Source organism: Sapajus apella, unplaced genomic scaffold (assembly GCF_009761245.1).
Source record: "Sapajus apella isolate SASKATOON/1434 unplaced genomic scaffold, GSC_monkey_1.0 scaffold5, whole genome shotgun sequence".
Classification (NCBI taxonomy): domain Eukaryota; kingdom Metazoa; phylum Chordata; class Mammalia; order Primates; family Cebidae; genus Sapajus; species Sapajus apella.
In genome coordinates this window covers 42,951,967-42,978,383 of record NW_022436945.1, presented here as the reverse complement: position 1 = coordinate 42,978,383, position 26,417 = coordinate 42,951,967, and the positions used below count along the sequence as shown (strand labels likewise).

The following is a 26,417-nucleotide window of genomic DNA, read 5'->3' as shown; positions in this document are numbered from 1 at the left end:
TCCCAAGCTGGGGTAGATAAAAGGCAAAGAGAACTGGTGGTGATAAGACACCAAAGAGGGGCCAACCCTCTACTCCTTATCTGTGCCATCACCTAGTCTAGGACATTATTATCTTAATCCTAGGCTATTCTAAGATGTTTATGTCCTCTAGCCTCTTTTGATTTGTTTTGTTTAAGATAGGGTCTCACTCTGTCACACAGGCTGGTGTGCAGTGGTGATATCGGCTCACTGCAACCTCTGCCTCCTAGGTTCAAGCGATTCTCTTGCCTCAGCTTCCCAAGTAGCTGGGACTACAGGTGCATGCCACCAGGCCCGGCTAATTTTTCTATTTTTTGGTAGAGATGGAGATGGAGTTTCACCATGTTGGCCAGGCTGCTCTCAAACTCCTGGCCTCAAAGCGATCCACCCACCTAGGCCTCCCAAAGTGCTGGGATTACAGGCATGATCCGCCTCACCTGGCCTCCTCTAGCCTCTTTCTATTCCAAGTAAACATCATTTTCCAAAGAACTTTTCTAAAATAATGCTTGATGTATATTCTTTGACAATCTCTCAATAATTCCTCATAACATCCATTGACATTCAAAGTTTTCAACAATCGGGTTCCATCTTATCTTCCCAATGCCTATTAAAAACAGATAAGCCAAAATCACATATTGATCATTGTGGTCCCCATTCCCATCCCCAGTCTAAATATACCAAGTATTTTCTTTTTTTTTTTTTTGAGACAGAGTCTCACTCTGTCACCCAGACTGGAGTGCAGCGGTGCAATCTCGGCTAGCTGCAACCTCCACCTCCTGGGTTCAAGCAATTCTCCTGTCTCAGCCTCCTAAGTAGCTGGGGCTACAGGTGCCCGCCACCATGCCCAGCTAAATTTTTGTATTTTTAGCAGAGACAGGATTTCACCATATTGGTCATCAAGCTAGTCTCGAACTACTGACCTCACGTGATCCACCCCTCAACTTCCCAAAGTGCTGTGATTACAGGTGTGAGCCACTATCCCCAGCCACACCAAGTATTTTCTTGCTGAAATGACTAAGCACCTTTCCTCTTCTAAGAGAACTCCTACCTGTCCTTCACAGTAAATTTAAGTCTCTTCCATCTTTTCTACTAAGCTCTGACAACCATGCATTAGAGATCTCCTCCTCCTGAAGTACTTCCATTACTGGCACTTTGAATTTGCTATTTTATATTGTTATCTTGCTTTTTATACAAAGACCATGAAGAAAAAATGACCCAACAAGCCGGGTGCAGTGGCTTACACCTGTAATCCCAGCACTTTGGGAGGCTGAGGCGGGTGGATCACCTGAAGTTAGGGATTGGAGATCAGCCTGGCCAACAACTGAAATTCCATCTCTACTAAAAATACAAAAAAATTAGCCAGGCATGGTGGAAGGCACCTATAATCCCAGCTACTCAGGAGGCTAAGGCAAGAGAATTGCTTGAACCTGGGAGGCAGAGACTGCAGCAAGCTAAGATCTCGCCACTGCACTCCAGCCTGGGTGACACAGCAAGACTCTGTCTCAAAAAGAAAAGAAAAAAATGTCCCAAGAATGAAAAAGAAACTTAATGTCCCCTTTTCTGGCACGGCCCTAGAAGAGCCAATCACTTTCATTCTTAATAGCAAAATTCTGTACAGCATGTCCGACTAAAATGGGAATAACAAACCAGCCCTTAGGAGATAAGCTACACGGAAGAGAAACTGATCTGGCTAGAAACAATGACCTCTCCCTGTGTCTATTTTGAGGGGTTTCCCTACCTCACTTTGTTTCTCAGTTTTCACTGTCTCTCAAAGCCCAACATGTTCCAACAGCCTCTCAACTTCTCTAAAACTGGGACAGCCATTATTATGAACTACAAACTTTTCTTTCTTTTTTTGAGACGGTGTTTTGGTCTTGTTGCCCAGGCTAGAGTGCAATGGCATGATTCAGCTCACTATAACCTCCGCCTCCGGAGTTTAAGCAATTCTCCTGCCTCAGCCTCCCGAGGAGCTGGGATTACAGGCATGCACCACCATGCCCGGCTAATTTTGTATTTTTAGTAGAGACGGGTTTTTTCATGTTGGTCAGGTTGTTCTTGAATTCCCAACCTCAGGTGATCTGCCCGCCTCAGCCTCCCAAGTGCTGGGATTACAGGCGTGAGCCACTGTGCCCAGCCACTTACATACTTCTTTATAATCACTCATGTAAAACCATATTATAGAATTATACCCAGACAGGGGTGGTGGCTCACACCTGTAATCCCAGCACTTTAGGAGGCCAAGGTGGGTGGATCACAAGGTCAGGAGTTCGAGACCAGCCTGGCCAACACGGTGAAAGCCTGTGTCTACCAAAAATACAAAAATTAGTCAGGTGTGGTAGTGGGCACCTGTAGTCCCAGCTACTCAGGAGGCTGAGGCAGGAGAATTGCTTGAACCTGGGAGGCAGATGTTGCAGTGAGCAGAGATGGCACCACTGCACTCCAGCCTAGGTGACAGAGCAAGACTCCATCTCAAAAAAAATAAAAAAAATAAAAAATAAAATTATACTCTTGGTATGATTTTAACAATGCTAAAAAACATGCATATATGTGAGCAAAAGCTACAAGAAGTTTAAAAAAGATTGCTGATATGTTTGGATGATTTTCCTATCTTATCTCATATAATATAATAATGTACTTCATGCAATATACAAAAATCAGAAGAGAAATTCCTTCAAACATTTTTTATTATTTTTACACTATGAGAAAAAAAGTAGGGTTATCTATCTAAGGCAATGTAACTATCTCCGGTTCACTTCTCTTATTTGTTCATACTTCAGAATCCTCTCTTCCCAACTATTCAATACCTACTATGTGAATAAGGATGAGATTACTTGCAAAAAATTACACCTCTTCATTAGGGAAAATAAATCAGAAAGTGATTGATGGTGCTGTAAGTACTCTGCTAAAAGCTCCAACTGACTTTTTTTTTTTTTTTTTTTTTTAAATAAAGACGGGGTTTTACCATGTTGGTCAGGCTGATCCCAATCTCAGGTGATCCGCCCACCTTGGCCTCCAAAGTGCTTGGATTACAGGCGTGAGCCACCACACCCGGCCCAAACTGACTTTTTTAACCTTTAAGCCAGGTAAGAGAAGGGCTAAAATTTCAAATCAATACTCTTCTTGTACTGGTATAACTACTAGAATTAAACATCTTACCGGTTCTTCAACTTCTCCACTAGCATGCTGAGCTTCAGCTTGTAGGTCTATAGGTGGAGCATCTTCCACAATTCTTTGAACAGACATCTGAATAAACTCATCAAAAGAATCCAGCTGTTGTCTGACCAAGCCTTTCTCATCAAAATAGGAACTGGGAAAATATTTGAGTTCAGTCAGTTGGAACTCAGTGATAATTTCTAGCATAACTCCCAATTTTCATCACAATCAATTCAACAAACAATCATTAAATACCAACCATTATATGTCAAACACTAAACAAGATACTATGAGGTATCTTAAAAAGGATGAAGCCAGGCACATTTTCTTTGTAAAATGTATTATTTGGGGAAAAGCAGCTTATATTTATGGGTAAAATACTTAAAACACAATATAAGAACTCTAAGGATCCAAGCTCTGGAAGGCCAAGGCAGGAGGATTGTTTGAGTACAGCCCGGGCAACATAATGAGACATTTCTACAAATAAGAAAAAAATTAGTCAGACATGGTGGCATGTGCCTATAGTCCCACGTATTTAAGAGATGGGGGATCCCTTGAGCCCAGGAGTCTGAGACTGCATTGAGTCATGATGGCATCATTGGCACTCCAGCCTCGAAGACAGTGAGACTCCATCTTAAAAAGAAAAAAAAAACTCCATGTCCTTTACAGACAAATTTTATTCCACCTCTTTGAAATATTTTTTGAAAAATGTGTCAGGAGAGAAAATTAAAGAAAATTAATAGTCAAAGTTAACAATAAGAACTGGCCGGGCGCGGTGGCTCATGCCTGTAATCCCAGCACTGTGGGAGGCCGAGGCGGGTGGATCACGAGGTCAAGAGATCGAGACCATCCTGGTCAACATGGTGAAACCCCGTCTCTACTAAAAATACAAAAAATTAGCTGGGCATGGTAGCGCATGCTTGTAGTCCCAGCTACTCAGGAGGCTGAGGCAGGAGAATTGCCTGAACCCAGGAGGCGGAGGTTGTGGTGAGCCGAGATCGCGCCATGGCACTCCAGCCTGGGTAACAAGAGCGAAACTCCGTCTCAAAAAAAAAAAAAAAAAAAAAAAAAAAATATATATATATATATAAAATGATAAATACTCTCATATAGCATATTTATACAGAACATCTATTTATCAAGAATAAGCAGGAAATCTACAGTGTCTTTTCAAGCTTATTCAGTTTGGTCCACGGTTACCTGATTACAATCCAGCATGCTTCTTGCCACAAATCCGGGGTGATTTCATCATCATCCTCATCATATTGCATATCTGCAAAAACAAAATATTGTACTCATTTGCAACGAGATGCCACTTAGTTAACATCTTGCTCTTATGACTTTACATATGACTTTAAGTAGCAGAAACATTATTTTCTTTCTGCTGAATAAGTAATCCTTTCACCCCACTTTTCTAAACTTTAATTACATTAATAAAATAATTTATGTCTATGTCACACAGGTATTCTTCCAATATACAAAGAAGCTTACTAGAAAGGTTCAATGTAAGTTGTATGAATTTTAAGTTTTCCATTTTATCTATCAATAAGATTTTCAGAGACTAGAGTCAGAGAACAAGATAAGGGGGAGAGCCATGGAAGGATTCCAACAGCTGGGCAACACCCTAAGCTGGGGTGATCTATAACAGCAACATTTCATACATGTACAGTTATGAAAGATTGCATTTTCCAAACATGGCCACAAGCCTATCTCCCATCCCACACGGTCTTCTATAATGTGATCTTAACACTCCTATCATCAGATATAGTGGTCTATGCATCCTTTCCTTGAATCCGGGTAGACTTTGACTCTCCTGTAACTAAGAGAATACAACTAAAGGCCAGGCGCAGTGGCTCACACCTGTAATCCCAACACTTTGGAAGGCCGAGGCGGGTGCATCACCTGAGGTTGGGAATTCGAGACCAGCCTGACCAACATGGTGAAACCCCGTCTCTACTAAAAATACAAAATTAGCCAGGCATGGTGACACATGCCTATAATCCCAGCCACTCGGGAGGTCAAGGCAGGAGAATCACTTGAACCAGGGAGGCAGAGGTTGCAGTGAGCCAACATTGCACCATTGCACTCCAGCCTGAGCAACAAGAGCAAAGCTCTAACTCAAAATAAAAAAAAAAAGAATGTAGCTGAAGTAATGCTGCAATGCTGAATGGCTTCAAAAGTCAGATCAGAAAAGGCAATGCAGTTTCTGTCATGTATGCTAAAACACTTGCTTCTGGAGTCCTGAGCTGTCATTAAAAAGTCATACACAGGCCAGGCACAGAGGCTCAGGTCTGTAATCCTAGCACTTTGGGAGGCCAAAGGTGGATGGATCACCTGAGGTCAGGAGTTCAAGATGAGCCAAGCCAATATGGCAAAACCCAGTCTCTACTAAAAAATACAAAAATTAAGGCCGGGCGCGGTGGCTCAAGCCTGTAATCCCAGCACTTTGGGAGGCCGAGGCGGGTGGATCACGAGGTCGAGAGATCGAGACCATCCTGGTCAACACGGTGAAACCCCGTCTCTACTAAAAAATACAAAAAATTAGCTGGGCATGGTGGCACATGCCTGTAATCCCAGCTACTCAGGAGGCTGAGGCAGGAGAATTGCTTGAACCCAGGAGACAGAGGTTGCAGTGAACTGAGATGGCACCACTGCACTTCTGCCTAGGCAACAGAGCAAGAATCCAACTCAAAAATTTAAAAAAAAAAATTTTTTTTAAGTCAAACACTATTCTGAAGCTGCTACATTCTGAGGAAGCCCAAACCGTAAGGAGGGGCCACTTACAGATGCTCCATTAGCAATTTTAGTCCTTGAGCCCTTCTAGGCTATGTCTCATGTCAGAAATGAGTGTCAATACTATAGATCATCCGTCACCCAGCTGTCAACACTCAGCCTTAATGACTTCCCAAATGAACAAGAGTCACAGTGGAACACAGGCAAGTCATGCCTGCTTCGCCCTGTCCAAAATCTTGACCTACAGTATCCATGAACATAACAAAGAAATTTTTTAAGTAGCTAAATTTTAGGGTAGTTGTACAATAGTAATTTATGCATTCAAAAAAATCAGTGTGCATTGGTCCTCCAATATTAGTCCAATCTTCTTATGTGAAAGAATAAGTGTGCTGTATTTTTGGGGTTTATTCTAATGTACACAAATATAGCCTGTAAAACCTAAGAGCTTTGGGTTCAAAATCTGATACATATACAAAAGAAATTTTTAATACATCCTTCTTGAATGGACTGAAATTATTAATCCTTACACATGGGGAAAGGGTAAGAATGACAAAACTAACTACGATAGCTCAGAGATTTCTAGCTTTGATGAGAGATTAAAAGCTAGTATCACTGCCACACAGGAGAAGCAAGTAAAATGGTAGAAGGAGAAGAGGTCATGATTAAGTCAGCTTTAGAGATATCTGTAAATCACATACCCCTTCAAATACTTCTAGTAGACACATGTGTATGAATATAAACTCAAATGAACAGTCTAAATTATAGACAAAGAACATGTGACACATAATAGATACACAATGACACATAACACGTATATCTATTATGTGTCAATAAACATTTTAAACTTTGAAAAAAAAGTATGGAGTTGGAATCATTAATAAATGAGCAAGAGAAAAAGGAGATTTTACACAGAGAAGGGAGACTGAAGGCAGGGTATTTGGGAACACTTTTGTTTAAGAGTCATATGAAAGAAAATGAACCCATAAAGGAGTCTCATTTATTCATCCATTCATCAAATTTTTTCTGAGGCAGGACGCAGTGTCTCACGCCTGTAATCCCAGCACTTTGGGAGGCCAACATGGGTGGATCCCCTGAGGTCAGGAGTTCAAGACCAGCCTGACCAACATGGAGAAGCCCCGTCTCTACTAAAAAAAAAAAAAAACACAAAAAAATTTAGCTGGGCGTGGTGGCACATGCCCCTAATCCCAGCTCCTCGGGAGACTGAAGCAGGAGTAATCACTTGAACCCGGGAGGTGGAGGTTGCGGTGAACCGAGATCACATCGAGCCAAGATCGCGCCATTACACTCCAGCCTGGGCAACAAGAGGGAAACTCCGTCTCAAAAAAAAGAGTTTAACTTGTTTCCATATGGATGACAGAAATCTGACACTTTAGAAAGAAGCCAGCTGAAAAGGAGTCGCTAAAAACTGATGAGGACATACCTAACAAACATTTTAGAGGACATGGGCATGAATAAAATGTAGGTTCACTGCTAAAGCAACTCGATAAACTCTCTTTACTTTCCACAGGATCGTTATACATGACTAGTAAGAATACAAAATTAGAACAATCACCACTGTGGTGGTCACTTGGCACCATTTGGCAAAATGTTTTAAAGGTGCGTACCATTTGACCTGACAATTTTATATGTAGGAATGTATCCTACAGGCATATTTGGGCAAATTATATGTACAAGATTATTCACTTTCATCACTTAACAGAAAAAGTCTAGAAATAAATCTAATCAAATATCCATCAAGAGACTAGTTATATTACATCCACACAAACTGGGTAGCTGGGGGTGGGGGCAGGGGCGGCAGCAGGTGATGCTCTGTGTGTACTGACAAGAACATCTCCATTAAGCAAAATCTAAAAGTGGAGAAAAGTGTAAATGTTACCTTCTGTCCTTAAAAAAAGAGAAAACAATCCCATTTATATTTGCTTAAATATGCATAAAGAAACTGTGGAGGCTGGGAGCAATGGCTCAGACCTGTAATCCCAGCAATTTGGGAGGCCGAGGCAGGTGAATCACTGAGGTCAGGAGTTTGAGATCAGCCTAACCAACAAGAAGAAACCCCATCTCTACTAAAAGTACAAAAATTAGCTGGGCATGGTGGTGCATGCCTGTAATCCCAGCTACTTGGGAGGCTGAGACAGGAGAACTGATTGAACCAGGGAGGCGATGGTTAGTAAGCCAAGATTGTGCTGCTGCACTCAAGCCTGGGTAACAGAGCAATACTCTCAAAAAACAAAAAGAAACTGTGGAGTGATAAGAACCTATTATAACAGTAGTTACCTACTGTGGAGAGTTCAAACTGGGCAGATGGTAGGTAAGAAGACCTAACACTTTAACTTTTTTTTTTTTTTGGAGACAGGGTCTCACTTTGTCCTCAACTTACAGCAGGGTCAGCTTCCCAGACTCAAGTGATCCTCCTGCCTCAGCCACCCAAGTAGCTGGGACTATAGGTGAGCACCACCACACTCCAGCTAATTTTCCTATTTCTTACAGAGAGGGGATCTCCCATGTTGCCCAGGCTGGTCTCAATTGTTAAAGTAGCCACTGCATTTTAACCTTTTTAAATTTTCTGGTTTGTGAGCTATGAAAATATATTACCTAGCCAAAAATTACGCTTTAAAAAATCTTTTTTTCTATTTTTCTTCTACTGAGATAGTAGTTAACAGGGAATATGATGATGCTAATAAATTTCTGGAACACAAGATATTAATGAGAAAGAAGTTTAAACAGCTTTAAAATTTAAGCTTTTGGGCAGGCACTGTGGCTTACGCCTGTAATCCCTGGGTTTTGGGAGCTCAAGGCAGGCGAATGGCTTGAGATCAGGAGTTTGAGACCAGCCTGGGCAACATGGCTAGACCCCATCTCTTAAAAAAAAAAAAGAAAGAAAGAAACACACACACACACCAAAAAAGAGGCAAGGCGAGGTAGCTCACACTTGTAATCCCAGCACTTTAGGACGCTGAGGTGGGCAGATCACAAGATCAGGAGTATTAGACCAGCCTGGCCAACAGAGTGAAACCTCTCTCTTCTACTAAAAACACAAAAATAAACTGGGCATGGTGGCAGGCACCTGTAATCCCAGCTACTCGGGGGGCTGAGGCAGGAGAATCGCTTGAACCCAGGAGGTGGAGGTTGCAGATAGCCAAGATCGTGCCACTGCACTCCAGCCTAGAGCTAGACTAAGTCTCAAAAGAAAAAAAAAAAGTTTAAGCTTTTGCTTCAATTTTTTCCATCTAATTTATCAGAAGTTGCTGAGGAAATAGAGATGTAAGGTGTGGCCACAGAATTAAGAGCTAGAAGAAAATAAGGTTTGAATTAGTAGATACGGAGAATGGAAAGGGCAGCTACCGAAAGGACAGCTACGGAAAAGGCAGCTACGAAAATACACTAGACTCGACTAAGTTTTTTTGTTTGTTTTTTTTTTTTGAGACGGGTGTCACTCAGGCTGGAGTGCAGTGGCGCAATCTCGGCTCACTGCAACCTCCGCCTCTTGGGCTCAAGCGATCCTCCGGTCTCAGCCTCCTGAGTAGCTGGGAATCCAGGCGCACGCCACCACACTCAGCTAATTTTTCTATTTTTAGTAGATACAGGATTTCCCCCATGTTGGTCAGGCTGGTCTCAAGCGATCGGCGCGCTTCGGCCTCCCAAAGTGCCAGGGTGAGCCACTGCACTCGGCCACTACTAAGAATTGTATATGCGCAAAGAAAAAGCTATACATTGGTCCTGTGCAGAATATATATCATCTGAGAACTGTGGCATTGTGACAAGAAGTTTAAAAGCCATCCTTTAAGACAATTTCACTTACAAAAAGCATGAAGAAATGTGAGATTAAACCGAGTTTCGCCTCCCACCCGCCTTCTCCAATATTCTTTGTCCCAGTGTATTTCCAGGGCCTTCCGCACTGCCTTGCACATGCTGACATCAATTGAGCTATTCGGTAAGTCGACTGCGGCTTTTAGGATAATTTTTAAAGGGTGCCCTTTGCTTCAGACAAATTCAAAACAACGGAATTTATCTTACGGTTCTGCACGCTACAATACAGGAGGCAGGGATAAGATCAAAAGAAACGAGAAAGGGCTGAGAACAGCAGTGAACCTAGCCGGCAACATTAATGCTAAGTTCCCTGCACGCTCCGCCCCTCCCTAGGGCCTGGAAGGTATGGTAACAAGGCTGGGGGACTGTGCGGCCCGCGCGTGGGAAGGCCCCAAATCCTCCATCCGACCACTTCCCCACGCTTCCCGGCTTAAATGGACAGCCATGGCGTGTGTTTTCAGTGTTCACCTACCCTCATCCGCGTCGTACATACTGCCGAACGATTCCCGAGTTCCTAACTCTAGAAACCAAAAAGACAAAAAAGCGCACAGAAGCCACCAACGCCTGGAGCTAGGGACGAAGTAACTTCCGTCTCCAGCGTTCCCAGAATACTATGCGTCTCACACCAAAGGCCGCCCACAAGAACGCCAAAGTTAGGATCTGCGCCTGCGCAAAGTGTAGGGCGCGCTGGGGCTGGCGTTAGAGTTGCCGACGCGCAAATTGTGTGCCGCCGCTGTCGGTGGCTGATTGAGAGGAGAGCTCCCGCAATTTGCGGTCGGACTCGTCCCGTGAATGTTTTATTTCTGCTTGTTTTTCAATGCTGTTGCACAAATAACGACACCTGAAAACAAAATCAAGTATGCTTACTAATGAAAAGTATTCGTTATGTGAATCCGCGACATTAGGATGCTCAATTTATTTGCCTTTATAAGGATCAAAACAACATGAAGCTATGTTTTATTTTTATTTATTTATTTAATTTTTGAAACTGAGTCTCGATCTGTTGCCCAGGCTGCAGTGCAGTGGAGTGATCTCCGCTCACTGCAACTTCCGCCTCCCGGGTTCAAGCGATTCTCCTGCCTCTGCCTCCCAAGTAGCTGGGATTACAGGCGCGCGCCACCATGTCCAGCTAATTTTTGTATTTTTAGTAGAGACAGGGCTATGACCATGTTAGCCAGGCTGGTCTCGAACTGCTAACCTCAGGTGATGCCCCCACCCCCCCCCGCCTCGGCCTTTCCAAGTGCTGACGTGAGCCACGCGCCCGGCCGGAAGACCCTTTTTAAATGTGATTTATTAAGGACTGCTTGTGATAGCAGTGAGGCGTTAAAGAAGCTTGAAAGTGAAAAGCCCAAAGCACAGGCAGACCTCTTCTGCCCACCTAACTTAATCCTCCGGGCCCTTTGCCGCAGCTTTAAGTAGGTTCTCAGTCTCAGAGCTTTAATCGCGAGAACACAAGGGATTAGCCAGGAGAAGAACCAGGACACCTCCCAAGTACCCAAGCGCTTTGGTCTCGGGTCTCGCGCGCCTCGGGCCCTAGTGCGCGCGCGAGCTTGTGGCTCCGCCCCTCCGCCTAGAGCTACTTCCTCATGCTGCCGGCGCGCCTAATGTTCAGGCTGTTGAGCCCTTTCCTGCGTGGATCCGTTCCCACGGCAGCGCGCCATGGCCTCCCGGAGCCGTTCCTGGGGAGGAGGTGCCCTGCTGCCTCCTCCTTCCGGCGCTCATCGAGGCTGGGACGCGAGATTCCTCATAACTCCGTGGACACGGAGGGCTTCGGAGAAAGTGCTGACGTGCAGGAGCATTTTCTCTTCCCAGAGTACCTCCTCGAGCCGGAGCCGGAACCCACCCCCAAAGAGCAGCTGCGGGAGCTCCAGCAGCAGCAGGAGGAGGAGGAAAAACAGAGGCAGCAGCGGCGAGAGGAGCGGCGACAGCAAAACCTACGGGCCAGGCTCCGGGAGCACCGGGTTGTGAGGCACCCGGACCTGGCAGTGCAGCCCAGCGGCGTGAACTGCTCGGGCTGCGGGGCAGAGCTGCACTGCCAGGACCCCAGCATGCCAGGCTACCTGCCCCACGAGAAGTTCCTCCGCGCGGCGGAGGCAGACGACGGGCTGGCGCGGACCGTGTGCCAGCGCTGCTGGCTGCTAGTGCACCACCGGCGCGCTCTGCACCTGCAGGTGAGCCGCGGCCAGTACCTGGAGCTGGTGAGCGCGGCTCTGCGGCGGCCGGGGCCCTCCCTAGTGCTCTACATGGTGGACCTGCTCGACCTGCCCGACGCCCTGCTGCCCCACTTGCCCGCGCTGGTGGGATCCAAGCAGCTGATCGTGCTGGGAAACAAACTGGACCTCCTGCCCCAGGATGCTGCTGGCTACAGGCAGAGGCTGCGGGAGCGACTCTGGGACGAGTGTGCCCGCGCCGGACTGCTGCTGGCCCCTGGCCACCGAGGGCCACAGCCCCCCATCAAGGACGAGCCACAGGACCGGGAGAATTCGAATCCGTCGGACTGGTCCCGCACTATGGTTAGGGACGTGCGGCTGATCAGCGCCAAGACCGGCTATGGAGTGGAAGAGTTGATCTCTGCCCTTCAGAGCTCCTGGCGATACCGTGGGGACGTTTACTTGGTGGGCGCCACCAACGCCGGCAAATCCACTCTCTTTAACACACTCCTGGAGTCCGATTACTGCACCGCCAAGGGCGCCGAGGCCATCGACAGGGCCACCATCTCCCCTTGGCCAGGTGGGTCTGAGGAGGCTCGCCCTCTTCGTTTTCTGACAAGGTAGACGTCTGGTCCTGGCCGAGGCACCGAGTACATCCTCCCTTAATGTCCACTACGCTGCCTGAACCCTTCCCTTTAAAATTCTCTCCCCACTCTGGTCACACCTCTCTTCTGTGTCAGCTTACTGCTAGGAAAAATTGAGGATGTGTTGTTGTAATTTTCTAACAGAAGTGATTATGGAGCACTTCTCTGTCCCCAGTCACTAGGCGCTGGAGATACACCAGGGAACAAAGCAAGGAAATGGAAAGTTCCTGTTCAGGAGATTTGCTTTGTGACTACTTTGTATGTTGTTCTAGAAAGTGTGCGTTCTTTTTACTGTCTGAACCTCTCTCCACCCCTCAATCTTACTGTTCACATCTTGAGTTTATTCATATGAAACCAGTGTACTATACACGTACAACATGTGAGTAATTCGTTAATGACATTTATGATTTTGGTTTGTTTTTGAGACGGAGTCTCACTCTCGCCCAGGCTGGAGTGCAGTGGCATGATCTCAGCTCGCTGCAACCACCGCCTCCTGGGTTCAAGTGATTCTCCTGCCTCAGCCTCCCAAGTAGCTGGGATTACAGGCATGCACCACCACACCCGGCTAAGTTTTGTATTTTTAGTAGAGACAGGGTTTCACCATGTTGGTCAGGCTGGTCTTGAACTCCCGACCTCGTGATTCCCCCCCCCATCTCGGCCTCCCAAAGTGTTGGATTCACAGGTGTGAGCCACCACACCCAGCCTAATTTTCTTATTTTTAGTAGAAATGGGGTTTCACCATGTTACCCAGGCTGATCTAGAACTCCTGACCTCAGGTGATCTGCCTGCCTTGGCCTCCCAAAGTGCTGGAATTACAGGTAGGCACCACCATACCCAGCTAATTTTTGTATTTTTAGTAGAGATGGAGTTTCACCATGTTGGCTAGGCAGGTGTCCAACTCCTAACCTCAAGTGATTTGCCCACCTTGTCCTCCCAAAGTACTAGGATTACAGGTGTGAGCCACGACACCCAGCCCATTAGTGCAATGATGTGTGGCTTCCCCAGGCTCAGTGGCTCACATCTGTAATTCTAGTACTCTGGGAGGCCAAGGCAGGTAGATTGCTTGAGCTCAGGAGTTCAAGACCAGCCTGGGCAACGTGGTAAAACCCTGTCTCTACTAAAAATGCAAAAATTAGCCAGGCTTGTTGGCGCATGCCTGTAGTTCCAGCTACTTAGGAAGCTGAGGTAGGAGAATCACCTAAGCCCAGAAGGTCGAGGCGGCAGTAAGCCCTAATTGGGCCATCTCACTCCAATCCTGCCTGGACAACAGAGTGAGACCCCAGAAAACAGAAGTATCAGCCTTGTGACTTTAAGAAACTTCTGTGGCCAGGTGCAGTGCCTCACACTTGTAATCCCAACACTTTGGGAGGCCGAGGTGGGCAGATCACCTGAGGTCAGGAGTTCCAGACCAGCGTAGCCAACATGGTGAAATCCTCGTCTCCACTAAAAATATACCAGGCTTGATAGTTGGTGCCTGTAATCCCAGCTACTCAGGAGGCTGAGACAAGAATCACTTGAACCTGGGAGGCTGAACCGAGATCGCACCACTGCACTCCAGCCTGGGAAACAATAAGACTGTCTCAAAAACAAGAAAGAAAGAAACTTCTGTAATCTGTAATTGGAAAACGAGTCCTTCTATGGTTTAAATTTTTTTGTTTGTTTTTGTTTTTGTTTTTTGAGACCGAGTCTCACTCTGTCGCCGAGGCTGGAGTGCAGTGGCGTGATCTCTGCTCACAGCAACTCCCACCTCCCAGGTTCAAACGATTCTCCCCAAGTAGCTGGGCCTACAGGGGCACACCACCACACCTGGCTAGTTTTTTGTATTTTTAGTAGAGGCAGGGTTTCACCGTGTTAGCGAGGATGGCCTTGAACTCCTGACCTCAAGTGACTCACCCGCCTGGGCCTCCCAAAGTGCTGGGATTACAGGGTGGGCCACCATGCCAGACCAGGTCTAAATTTAAGTTGACAAAAGTTGACTGCACCATTTGTTCCCTTGAAACCAGAGTTTCGTTCTTTTCTGTCTTGCACTTTGAATTTTACACAGAATTACTTTTATACTGGATGGTAATGTAATAAAAATGGAAAGAAATTGGGCCTGCAGATTTTGGATTCAAATTCTGGTTTGAACCTTGTGAGCCAGTCTCTTAACCTATTTCCTCATTTGTAAAGTGGCAGTAATTTTATATTTTATTACAGTAACCAACACAGTGTAGAGCCTCAAAAATGTTCATTTTCTAACCCCCATTCCGTTTTCTAAAGATGTATTTATTCTGTGTATTTCAGGTACTACATTAAACCTTCTGAAGTTTCCTATTTGCAACCCAACTCCTTACAGAATGTTTAAAAGGCAACAAAGACTTAAAAACAATTCAACTCAAGCTGAAGACAATCTTAGTGAGCAAGAACAAAATCAGATTAATTTCCTGAAAAAACATGGTTATGTCGTAGGTAAGCATCCTCTGTGGGAAAACCCTTGTTGGTACTATGCTAAAATCCTTTGTTAAGCAACCTGAAATACAGCTGTCTGAGGCGAGCCAGTTTTTGTGGGGAGAGACTGCCAGCCTTATTCTGCAACAAAGAGGCCCTTTAGCGGTAAGGGTACTGTTTAGAAACCCAGAGCAGTACAGGTAGTAAAGTTTTGACTCTATGCGGCAGCTTTAGATTAGGTTGTCTGTCTTTTCTTGGTACATCTTTTTAGCCTTTCTTTAAAACAGTTTGATTTCCACACACCCTCGCCCCCACCACTCCAAGTACACAGCCAGCCACACCCTTGATTATTTCAAGAGTCTGACTCCCACTGCATTTGGAAAAAAAAAAAGCAAAAGTGTCATTGTAGTCTCACTTTTATATACTATAATCCTAGTAACTTGTTTGAGGGAAACATAAAAATTCTGTCTGGAGTCAAAAGTATTAAAAGAGTGACTAATAACCTTAATATAACTTGTTCTAGGAAGAGTTGGAAGGACATTCTTATATTCAGAAAAACAGAAGGATAAAGCACCCTTGAAGGATAAAGTTCCCTTTGAGTTTGATGCTGATTCACTTGCCTTTGACATGGAAAATGAACCTGTTATGGATGCACCCAAATCCACCAAACAAGTACAATTGACTGCACAAGATGTAAAAGATGCCCACTGGTTTTATGACACCCCTGGAATTACAAAAGAAAATTGTGTATGTATTTGGTTTCTTTTAGAAACATTTACTTTTCTTTTGTTTTTTAGTGGGTTTATGTTGAATCACCTGCTGCCCAGATACAGCCAATTTACCAAAACAGAGGAATTGCAATAGAGAAAAAGTATAATGCACATAGAGCCAGCTAAATTCAAAACTGGAGTTTTTATTACTACTCATATCAGCCTCTGAAACATTTACTTTCAATTACACAAGTACTACAGTCTTAATTGGCAGAAAACAGGAAGAAACGAAGTATACTTCCATTTTAGACTCAGTTCTGATTCATTCATAAAAGCTGTTTAAGGATGAATCTATATCCAATCAAGTTCTCTATTCCATTTGATAGATTTCATTGCTGTCAACCAACTTTTTTTTTTTTTTTTTTTTTTTTTTTTTTTTTTGAGACGGAGTTTCACTCATGTTACCCAGGCTGGAGTGCAATGGCGCGATCTCGGCTCACTGCAACCTCCGCCTCCCGGGTTCAGGCAATTCTCCTGCCTCAGCCTCCTGAGTCGCTGGGATTACAGGCACACGCCACCATGCCCAGCTAATTTTTTGTATTTTTAGTAGAGACGGGGTTTCACCATGTTGACCAGGATGGTCTCGATCTCTTGACCTCGTGATCCACCCGCCTCGGCCTCCCAAAGTGCTGGGATTACAGGCTTGAGCCACCGCGCCCGGCAACCAACTTATTTTATCATTGTGATTGTTACCTTAATTAGGGAAACGTTTACAGAAGCCTAGGTTTTGAGGCTGGAAAAAAACATGAATATCCCTGAAGTCCAGCTCCCTAGTCCCTGCTTGAATTACTTCTATAATATATCCATCAAGGGGTCCTCCATCTTGAACTGAAAGGAGTGACTCACCATTAGCTGAAATTGTGTCACGTCACCTTCCCACATAACCCATTTGGGTCTTTGACCTTCTGTTTGTATTGAGTGTATTGAGCTGAACAGCCTCCCTATGACATGTACCCATTGTTACCCAAAGCCATCTGGGACTAACATAATACCTATTTCCCTTGCCAGACTTTGAAATACTTTAATGTCCTATCTCTTTTTCACCTACCCCTACCCTTTCTTCACTTTTGTTAGTTTATCCAGCAAATATTGAGCATTTACTGTGCTGACAATCTGGGATTATTTGTCTTCATTCCCTACAGCACTGCTGCCTGAGAAACAGGCTATTCATTGTACCAGGCCTCTTCAGAGTGTTTTCTATGTTTGTTCTTAAAGTGTGACACTGAGAACTAAGTGCTCTCAGGGGAGCATGAGTTAGAATAGCATTAACTCCACCTGTCTTATCCCTGTGCCTCTCTTTAATCCAGTTGCTCATGGATAACTTTGGGTCTCATAGGTAACTTTGACTTTGTCGAATTAAATTCATTCTATATCTTATTCTGTTAAATATTCATTAAATCTCATTACTTTTTTTTTTGAGACGGAGTCTTGCTCTGTCGCCAGGCTGGAGTGCAGTGGCGCAATCTCGGCTCACTGCAACCTCTGCCTTCTGGGTTCAAGCGATTCTTCCACCTCAGCCTCCCGAGTAGCTGGGACTACAGGCGCGTGCCACTACACCCGGCTAATTTTTGTATTTTTAGTAGAGAGGGGGTTTCATCATGGCAAGGATGGTCTCGATCTCTTGACCTCGTGATCTGCCCGCCTCGGCCTCCCAAAGTGCTGAGATTACAGGCGTGAGCCACCGCGCCCAGCCCTCATTACTTTTATATTTGCAATTTGAATCTTCATTCAGATCATTGATTGACTCAAATGTGCATCCAGGATACAGGCTCACAACAGATTCATTAATCAAGTCCTTTGAATCTAGTTGCTGACCAGTTTCTGAATACTCTAATTATCTCCATATCTCCCTACGAAACCACATGGGTTTCTTAGGTGCTTTTTTTGGCCTCATCAGGAACACTTACATTCTCAAAATTGTATTCTATCTGGTGTCCCCTGTCATTGAATCATAGACCTTTTAACTCTATTGCCCTCCTAGAATAATTGCTCACGCCATCTTTTCTTCCTTAGCAGTCCATAAGTTCAGAACTGCTTTCTTTTTTTGAGATGGAGTTTCGCTCTTGTTACCCAGGCTGGAGTGCAATGGTGCGATCTCGGCTCACCACAACCTCCTGGATTTAAGCAATTCTCCTGCCTCAGCCTCCTAAGTAGCTGGGACTACAGGCATTCGCCACCATGCCCAGCTAATTTTTTTGTATTTTTAGTAGAGATGGGGTTTCACCATGTTGACCAAGATGGTCTCGATCTCTTGACCTTGTGATCCACCTGCCTCGGCCTCGCAAAGTGCTGGGATGATAGGCGTGAGCCACCGCGCCTGGCCAAGAACTGCTTTCTTTTTTTTTTTTATTTTGAGACTGAGTTTCGCTGTTGTTGCCCAAACTGGAGTGCAATGGCACGATCTCGGCTCACCGCAACCTCCGCCTCCTGGGTTCAAGCAATTCTCCAGCCTCAGCCTCCCGAGTAGCTGGGACTACAGGCAAGCACCATCATGCCCAGCTAATTTTTGTATTTTTAGTAGAGACGAGGTTTCACCTTGTTGACCAGGATGGTCTTATCTCTTGACCTCGTGATCCACCCGCCTTGGCCTCCCAAAGTGCTGGGATTACAGGCTTGAGCCACCGCGCCCGGCCAAGAACTGCTTTCTAATCACTTTAGTTTTCTATCATTCCTATCTATCACTTTAGCTAATTTAATTCTCTTTTTTTTTGTTTGTTTTTTTGAGATGGAGTCTGACTCTGTCGCCCAGGCTGGAGGGCAGTGGCATGATCTAGGCTCACTGCAACCTCTGCCTCCTGAGTTCAGCATTCTCCTGCCTCAGCCTCCCAAATACCTGGGATTAGAGGCATATGCCACCACACCTGGCTAATTTTTGTATTTTTAGTAGAGATAGGGTTTCACCAGTTGGCCAGGCTGGTCTTGAACCCCTGACCTCAGGTGATCCACCTGCCTCAGCCTCCCAAAGTGCTAGGATTATAGATCATGAGCTGTTATGCCCAGCCTAATTTTTCCCTTTCTGATGCTATTAGATCAGGGGTAGTAGTTACTTCAGTCATATACCCTTTGTGAAATACTTGTGTCAGAAAGGCAAGAATTTACAAAATACTAGACAGCAGAATGAGAACCCCAAAATTTTAGATATAAAAGTCTTGTCAGCACTAGTAGTTTGCTTCTCTTGTCAGTTTACAGGTACACTTATTTGACTTCTTGAACCAGAGTTGGCTAAACTGAACCAAGGATCTCTGTTGTGAAATGGAAGTATTAAGACTCAGGCTCAGCACAGTGCCTCACACCTGTAGTCCCAGCACTTTGGGAGGCCAAAGTGGGAAGATTACTTGAGCCCAGGAGTTTGAGGTCAGCCTAGGCAACATAGCGAAACCATTATCACTACTAAAAATACAAAAAAATTAGCTGGACATGATGGTGCATGCCTGTAATCCCTGGAAGCTGAGGCAGGAAAACCGCTTGAACCCAGCAGGTTGCAGTGAGCCGACATCATGCCACTGCAGCCCAGCCTGAGCAACAAAGTGAAATCCTGTCTCAACAAAAAAGAGAGCAAGAGAGACAAGGTTTCCCCTGATGGGTGCCACCACACCCGGCTAACTTTGTATTTTTAGTAGAGACCAGGTTTCTCCATGTTGGCCAGGCTGGTCTCGAACTCCTGACCTCAGGTGATCCACCCACCTCAGTCTCCCAAAGTGCTGGGATTACAGATGTGAGCCACCATGCCCGGCCTCTTGATATTCTTTGTTGTTTGTGTTGTTGTTGTTGTTTGAGACAGAGTTTTGCTCTTGTTGCCCAGGCTGGAGTGCAATGGTGTGATCTCAGCTCACCACAACCTCCGCCTCCTGGGTTCAAGCTATTCTGCCTCAGCCTCCCGAGTAGCTGGATTACAGGCATGCCCCACCACGCCCAGCTAATTTTTGTATTTTTAGTAGAGACAGGGCTTCTCCATGTTGGTCATGCCGGTCTTGAACTCCCAACCTCAGGTGATCCACCAGCCTCACCCTCCCAAAGTGTTGGGATTACAGGTGTGAGCCACTGCACCTGGCCTTGTTATTCTTAAGAAAGAAGTTTGCAAGATTTTTGTCCGATTTTTACCTTCTTTTTTAACCAGATTTTGATTTCTTAAATCTCTTCAGAATCTTGTACTTCTGTCTTTCCTTTTCTGTTTTTCTCTAGTCTCTTCAGGAACTTTTCATCCGTAAAAGGGACTTATTACAAATCATAGGGATAAATTATAAATCCTCAATGTTATAAGCATAGGAGATTTATAACTTGCTCTCATTCTCTGCTAAATATTTGGGGAAAATAAGGAAATTGAAGACCAGAATTTAGAAAGAGGTTCTTCAGCCACTTTACTTGCACTAGAATGGAGTAACCATTTGCATTTAATGCATATGTACTTACCACTAGGACATGAGGTCACATAACCCATTCCTTTAAGCTGAAATTGCTCCTCCCCACAAGCCTTGATAAGGAGAGCATATATTTCCTTTTTTTTTTTTTTTTTTTTAAATTTGAGATGGAGTCTTGCTTTGTCACCCAGGCTGGAGTGCAGTGGCATGATCTTGGCTCACTGTAACCTCCACCTCCTGCGTTCAAGCAATTCTCTGCCTCAGCCTCCCGAGTAGCTGGGATTACAGGCGAACACCACCACACCCGGCTAATTTTTTTTGTATTTTTAGTAGAGATGGGGTTTTGCCATCTTGGCCAGGCTGGTCTCGAACTCCTGACCTGAGGTGATCCGCTTGCCTCGACCTCCCAAAGTGCTGGGATTACAGGCATGAGCCACAGCACCTGGCCTGGAGAGCGTATATTTTCTATCTTGGTATTGAATCAGCATGCTTTCAGGTTCACATTAATTTTGACATTTAGGGGATGCTGCTGACATAGGAAAGTCTCATACTCCTATAAAGTTATATTGCCATTACTATAGATTAAGTTGTAAAACAAGGGTAGAGCCATCGGTAGATTAAGATCAATTTAGATAGGAAGAATCTACAAATTTGATGTGTAGCAAACTCTGACATAATTTGATTTATTTTGAAGTCTGGCCTATATTTCATCACTTTTTATTTTACAGGTAAGTCATATTTTCAATAAAAGTATTTTTCTTAAAAACTCTGCCATTTGCTTCACAGATTTTAAATCTCCTGACAGACAAAGAGGTAAATATTGTTTTGCCAACACAGTCCATTGTTCCAAGAACCTTTGTGCTTAAACCAGGAATGGTTCTGTTTTTGGGTGCTATAGGCCGCATAGATTTCTTGCAGGTAAGTAAAGTCCATACCATTAAAAAATGATTTTTTAAATATTGAGATTCACTTTATGGAAGCAGATACATGAACAAGACTGACAAAATGTTGATAACTAAGCTGTGATTGTATAGAGTTTAATTTGTTTTTATGTTTAAAAATTTCTGTGATAAAAACTTGGGGATGGCTGGGGATGGTGGTTCACACCTGTAATTGCAGCACTGTGGGAGGCTGAGGCAGGTGCATCACTTGAGGCCAGGAGTTCAAAACCAACCTGGTTAACATGGTGAAATCCCATCTCTACTAAAAATACAAAAATTAGCCAGGCATGGTGGCACACGCTTGTAATCCCAGCTACTTGAGAGGCTGAGGCAGGAAGATCATTTGAAGCTGGGAGGTGGAGGCTGCAGTGAGTACAAATCGCACCTCTGCACTCCAGCCTGGGTAACAGAGCATGACTCCATTTAAAAAAAAAAAAAAAAAACTTGGGGAAAAGAAATGCCCTCTTCCCCCATGCCCCAACAAAAGTGCTAAGTCTTAAAAACCATGTTTTCAATTGAGTACCCCACACAGCTTGCCATTTAAGACAAGATACTATCCCTATCCTATGGTTTTATTTCACATGGGAATCAAAGTCAAACCTTTAGGTACAGGGTTATGTGCATTAAATTAATTCCACACTTTGTATCCCATGATATGTATGTTTTTATGCATATACTATTTTGTTTGGCATTCATTTACATAGCATCTAGGGATTTTGGAGTGTCTGTAAAATCGCTCTCCATTTTGCTAAAGTGAAGAGAAAAAAGAAAAATGAAACATAGATATTTTCAACAACACAATACAACTTACAGGCCATTACTATAGCACATTTCTTGGGTTTTGTGTTTGCTCATACTTTGTTAGAAATTTTGCCTTACATACTTAGAACCCTTATATATTTCATTTTGGGGGGTTGTTGGTTTTTTTGTTTTAGGGGTTTTCTTTTTTTTTTTTTTTGGAGACAGGGTCTCACTCTGTTGCCCAGGCTAGAGTGCAGTGGTACAGTCACAGCTCACTGTAGCCTTAACCTCCAGGGCTCAATGATCCTCCCACCTCAGCCTTGCAAGTAGCTGGGGCTATAGGCATGCATCACCACACCCAGCTAATTTTTGTATTTTTTATAAAGACAGGGTTTTGCCGTGTTGCCCAGACTGGTCTCAAACTCGAGCTCAAGGGATTCACCCACCTTGGCCTTCCAAAGTGCTGGGATTACAGGCATGAGCCACCACACCAGGCTTGAAACCTTATATATTTCATTAGAGCCCATAAAATGTTAGTATTTGAAACCTGACTTTACACAGAAACAATTAAAGCAGACAATATTTCCTTTTTATATTTAATAATAGACATGTTTTTCAAAAATAGTATTGAGTCTGTCAAAGAAGTCATAGTTTCACAGGAATTGCTAAAATGCACTGCTTTGGTATTGTGTCTCTGTTCTTAGTATAATTTGATTTACAGCTACTGCCATACCGGTGCTTATAAAGGGAGTCTGATTGGGTTTTTGTTTGTTTTTTGTTTTTTTGATAATTGATTGTACCTTGTAATATGCAGGTTTTCCTAGTTTTTCACCAGGTAAAATAGCTTCCTCCTTTATTAGGGAAATCAGTCAGCTTGGTTTACAGTTGTGGCTTCCAACTTCCTCCCTGTGCATATCACCTCCTTGGACAAGGCAGATGCTCTGTATGAGAAGCATGCGGGTCATACGTTACTCCAGGTAAGGCAACACGCCTTGATGATTCCATGGTTATGGTTAGTACACACTGGGATGGTCCCATAGCTCTGTTAAGAAAGCCTTTGTTGGATAGAACTGTTATATGATAACTTGAGCTGACTTTCTCCTCACCTTATTCTCTTTGAGAATTATGGCTATAAAGCGAGATTGCTCTTATAGACTGATCCTAGACTAGCCACACAGCTGTTTTTTCTCTAGACTACACTGTCCAATTTGGTAGCCATTAGCCACATGTGGCTATATAAATTTAAATATATTAGTTACAATTAAAATTTGCTGAAGTTAGGCCAGGCATGGAGGCTGATGCCTATAATCCCAGCACTTTGGGAGGCCAAGGCAGGTGGATCACAAGGTCAGGAGTTCAAGGCCAGCCTGGCCAAGATGGTGAAACCCTGTCTCTACTAAAAATACAGAAGTTAGCTGGGTGTGGTGGCGCACACCTGTAATCCCAGCTATTCAGGAGGCTGAGGCAGATAATTGCAACCCAGGAGGCAGAGGTTGCAGTGAGCCAAGAGTGTGCTACTGCGCTCCAACCTTGGAGCAGAGCAAGATTTCGTCTCAAAAAAAAAAAAAATTTGCTCAAGTTGGCCAAGTATGGTGGCATGCACCTGTAGTCCCAGCTCCTCAGGAGGTTGAGGCAGGAGGATCACTTGAGCCCAGGAGTATAAAGCTGTGATGAGCCATGATTATGCCGCTGCACTGTAGCCTGGGTGACAGAGTGAAGCCCTGTCTCTTAACAAAGAAAAGTAAAATTTTAAATATGGTTGCTTAGTGGCACCAGACACATTTTGAGTGCCTAGTACTGATGTTGTTGCAGAAAGTTGTATTACAGGGTCATCACTAATATACACACACACACACACACCCCAATACTTTGGACAATTAAGCTACCGTTCCCTGAACTCATCATCCTTTTTCCAGTTTTTGTCTGTACCTGTGGTGACCGAATATCTTTCCACCAAATAACTGATTTATTTCTCAGAATACTGCACATATATTGCTTTGTTTTTATTGTTGCTGTAGTTTGTTTATATATATATTGCTTCTTTACTGATGTTTTCCTTGACTGAACACATTCATTACTCCTTCCTTCACAGCCATAGTACTTATAGACACCTCACAGTACATTTCTGACCTTGTATTTGCTTACATATTATTTGCCCCTTTGATATTCTTGGGGGCAGGAACCGTACTGCAAAATCTATCTTTGTATCCTTAGTGCTAAACACAGGAGAGATTTGCTAATGAATATGAATAAATTATCTAGTCACGGCCAGGAACAGTGGCTCACACCTATAATCCCGGCACTTTGGAAGGCAGAGGCAGGCAGATCACCTGAGGTCAGGAGCTCAAGACCAGCCTGGGGCCGGGTGCGGTGGCTCACGCCTGTAATCCCAGCACTTCGGGAGGCCGAGGCGGGTGGATCACGAGGTCAAGAGATCGAGACCATCCTGGTCAACATGGTGAAACCCCGTCTCTACTAAAAACTACAAAAAATTAGCTGGGCATGGTGGCGCGTGCCTGTAATCCCAGCTACTCAGGAGGCTGAGGCAGGAGAATTGCCTGAACCCAGGAGGCGGAGGTTGCGGTGAGCCGAGATCGTGCCATTGCACTCCAGCCTGGGTAAAAAGAATGCCCCTCCCTCTCAAAAAAAAAAAAAAAAAAAAAAAAGACCAGCCTGGCTAACACAGTGAAACCCCATTTCTACTAAAAATACAAAAAATTAGCCTGGTGTCATGGCGCATACCTGTAATCCCAGTTACTCAGGAGGCTAAGGCAGGAGGATCGCTTCAACCCAGGAGGTACAGGTTGCAGTGAGCCAAGATCACACCATTGCACTCCAGCTTGGGCAACAAGAGGGAAACTTCATCTCAAAAAATATGTATATATAAATATGTCCTCATCGTTAATGATGATCCTGGACGAGAGGGGGGGAAGAAAACAATAAATATATCCAGGTATTTCTAATTCATGGAAACATCTGTAAACATAGAAGCTAAATCTTACCCATTTCACATGGACCCTTAACCCATAAAGACCAGGCATTAATCTTCATGTCCACACCTACAAGAACTAAGGTACTTGGAAGGACCATGCCTTCATTGCCCAACATTAATCTATGTGAAGCCCTGTGGAGAGCTCTAAAACAGTGTCAGTGAAGCACAGTTCTGTCCAGAAGCTGCTGCCAGGTGCTTGCCCACTGTGGCCCAGGGCCCTGAGATTTGTAGGCTTCATCCCTTCACAGAGTTCCCTTGCTTTTTTTGATCCCTGTACAGAATTACCTTATCAGTGATTTACTTAATGTTAGAGTTCCAAGAAATTTAATTTTAACTTCTAAATATCTTTATTTCATTGGAAGGTTCCAATGGGTGGAAAAGAACGAATGGCAGGGTTTCCTCCTCTTGTTGCTGAAGACATTACATTAAAAGGAGGACTGGGGGAATCTGAAGCAGTGGCTGACATCAAGTTTTCCTCTGCAGGTAATTTGATGCCAAGCACTTTTTAAAAAGTGAATAAAGCAGTCTTACTGACAATATTTTTTATAGAAAAGTGCCTTAACTGATGAAAACTGATTTTTTAAGATATACCTACTAGTTTATTCATAAAATACAGCCTATTCTGAAAATAAATTTGTACTTTTCACAAACATATTGTATGCTTTCATTAAAATAAGGTGTGCCCACCCGTGCCCCCAGCTTCTCAGGAGGCTGAGGCAGGAGGATTGCTTGAATCCAGGAACTTGACCTCAGCCTGGGTAACATAGCAAGACACAGTTTCTTAAAAAATAAGAATAAAATAATAAGAGAGTGACAGCCTTCTCTGGTGTTCCATTTTCAGCTTTGGTTTTGTATTTTGAATAAGATAATTGCTAACAGCGTTTTGTGTTGTGTCACATGCCTGCATAGGTTGGGTTGCAGTAACACCTAACGTTAAGGACAGACTGCATCTCCGGGCCTATACACCTGAAGGAACAGTTTTAACCATCCGGCCTCCTCTCTTGCCATATATCGTTAATGTCAAAGGAAAGCGCATCAAGAAAAGTGTGGCCTATAAAACCAAGAAGCCTCCTTCCCTTGTATACAACCTGCAGAAGAAGAAAGGACAGAGAGCTGTGTAAGACCAACCTTGTTCACTCCAGGTATTAACTGTATTGAACATAACAATAGACACTGAAATTGTATTAAACATAAATAAAACTTCCACTCTCATCCTTTTTTTTCCTTTCTTTTTTTTTTTTTTTTTTTTTTTTTGAGACAGGGTCTTGCTCTGTTGCCCAGGCTGAAGTACAATAGTGTGATCTCAGCTTACTGCAACCCCCACCTCCTGGTTCAAGTGATTCTCATGCCTCAGCCTCCTGAGTAGCTGGGATTACAAGTATATGGCACTACACCTGGCTAATTTTTGTATTTTTAGTAGAGACAAGGTCTTGCCATGTTGGCGAGGCTGGTCTTGAACTCCTGGCCTCAAGTGATCACCCACCTCAGGCTCCCAAAGTTCTGGGATTACAGGCATGAGCCACCATGTCCCACCTTATTACTGTTTTTTATCTTGAGACCGGATGTCATTTCTTTTTTTGAGACGGAATCTCACTCTGTCACCGGGTCTGGAATGCAATGGCATGATCTTGGCTCACTGCAACCTCTGCTTCCTGGATTCAG

The 26,417-nt window shown here is 44.2% G+C and overlaps 2 protein-coding genes across 5 annotated transcripts in view; one reads left to right on the top strand and one right to left on the bottom strand.

The window, feature by feature from the left end:
• The window catches only part of POLR2B (RNA polymerase II subunit B), a 55,179-nt gene extending 44,606 nt beyond the window's left edge, over positions 1 to 10,573 (bottom strand). For 2 of the 3 annotated variants that reach the window (XM_032274314.1, XM_032274316.1), the window contains exons 1-3: positions 10,205 to 10,573; positions 4,372 to 4,444; positions 3,175 to 3,325 (exon numbers count right to left, since the gene is read on the bottom strand). In XM_032274314.1, the coding sequence (XP_032130205.1) occupies positions 3,175 to 3,325; positions 4,372 to 4,444; positions 10,205 to 10,223 (243 nt within the window). In that variant the 5' untranslated portion in view covers positions 10,224 to 10,573. The remainder of the gene's footprint in view (positions 1 to 3,174; positions 3,326 to 4,371; positions 4,445 to 10,204) is intronic. The other variant, XM_032274315.1, reaches the window with a different exon arrangement.
• Positions 10,574 to 11,209: 636 nt separating this feature from the next.
• NOA1 (nitric oxide associated 1) lies at positions 11,210 to 25,967 on the top strand. 2 transcript variants are annotated; one of them, XM_032274311.1, is made up of 7 exons: positions 11,210 to 12,462; positions 14,810 to 14,974; positions 15,477 to 15,700; positions 20,868 to 20,999; positions 22,624 to 22,740; positions 25,118 to 25,238; positions 25,665 to 25,965. In XM_032274311.1, the coding sequence occupies exons 1-7, from the start codon at positions 11,319 to 11,321 to the stop codon at positions 25,874 to 25,876; spliced, it is 2,115 nt and encodes a 704-aa protein (XP_032130202.1). In that variant the 5' UTR covers positions 11,210 to 11,318; the 3' UTR covers positions 25,877 to 25,965. The 2 variants fall into 2 exon arrangements, with proteins under 2 accessions (XP_032130202.1, XP_032130203.1); XM_032274312.1 differs by lacking the exon at positions 20,868 to 20,999 and having other exon boundaries at positions 25,665 to 25,967.
• The last annotated feature ends 450 nt before the right edge of the window (positions 25,968 to 26,417 follow it).

Coding starts and splice junctions, on each gene's coding strand:
- NOA1 (XM_032274311.1), top strand. CDS start 11,319: ATGCTGCCGGCGCGCCTAATGTTCAGGCTGTTGAGCCCTTTCCTGCGT. Junction 12,463..14,809: donor CACCATCTCCCCTTGGCCAG/GTGGGTCTGAGG, acceptor TGTGTATTTCAG/GTACTACATTAAACCTTCTG. Junction 21,000..22,623: donor GCCGCATAGATTTCTTGCAG/GTAAGTAAAGTC, acceptor CTCCTTTATTAG/GGAAATCAGTCAGCTTGGTT.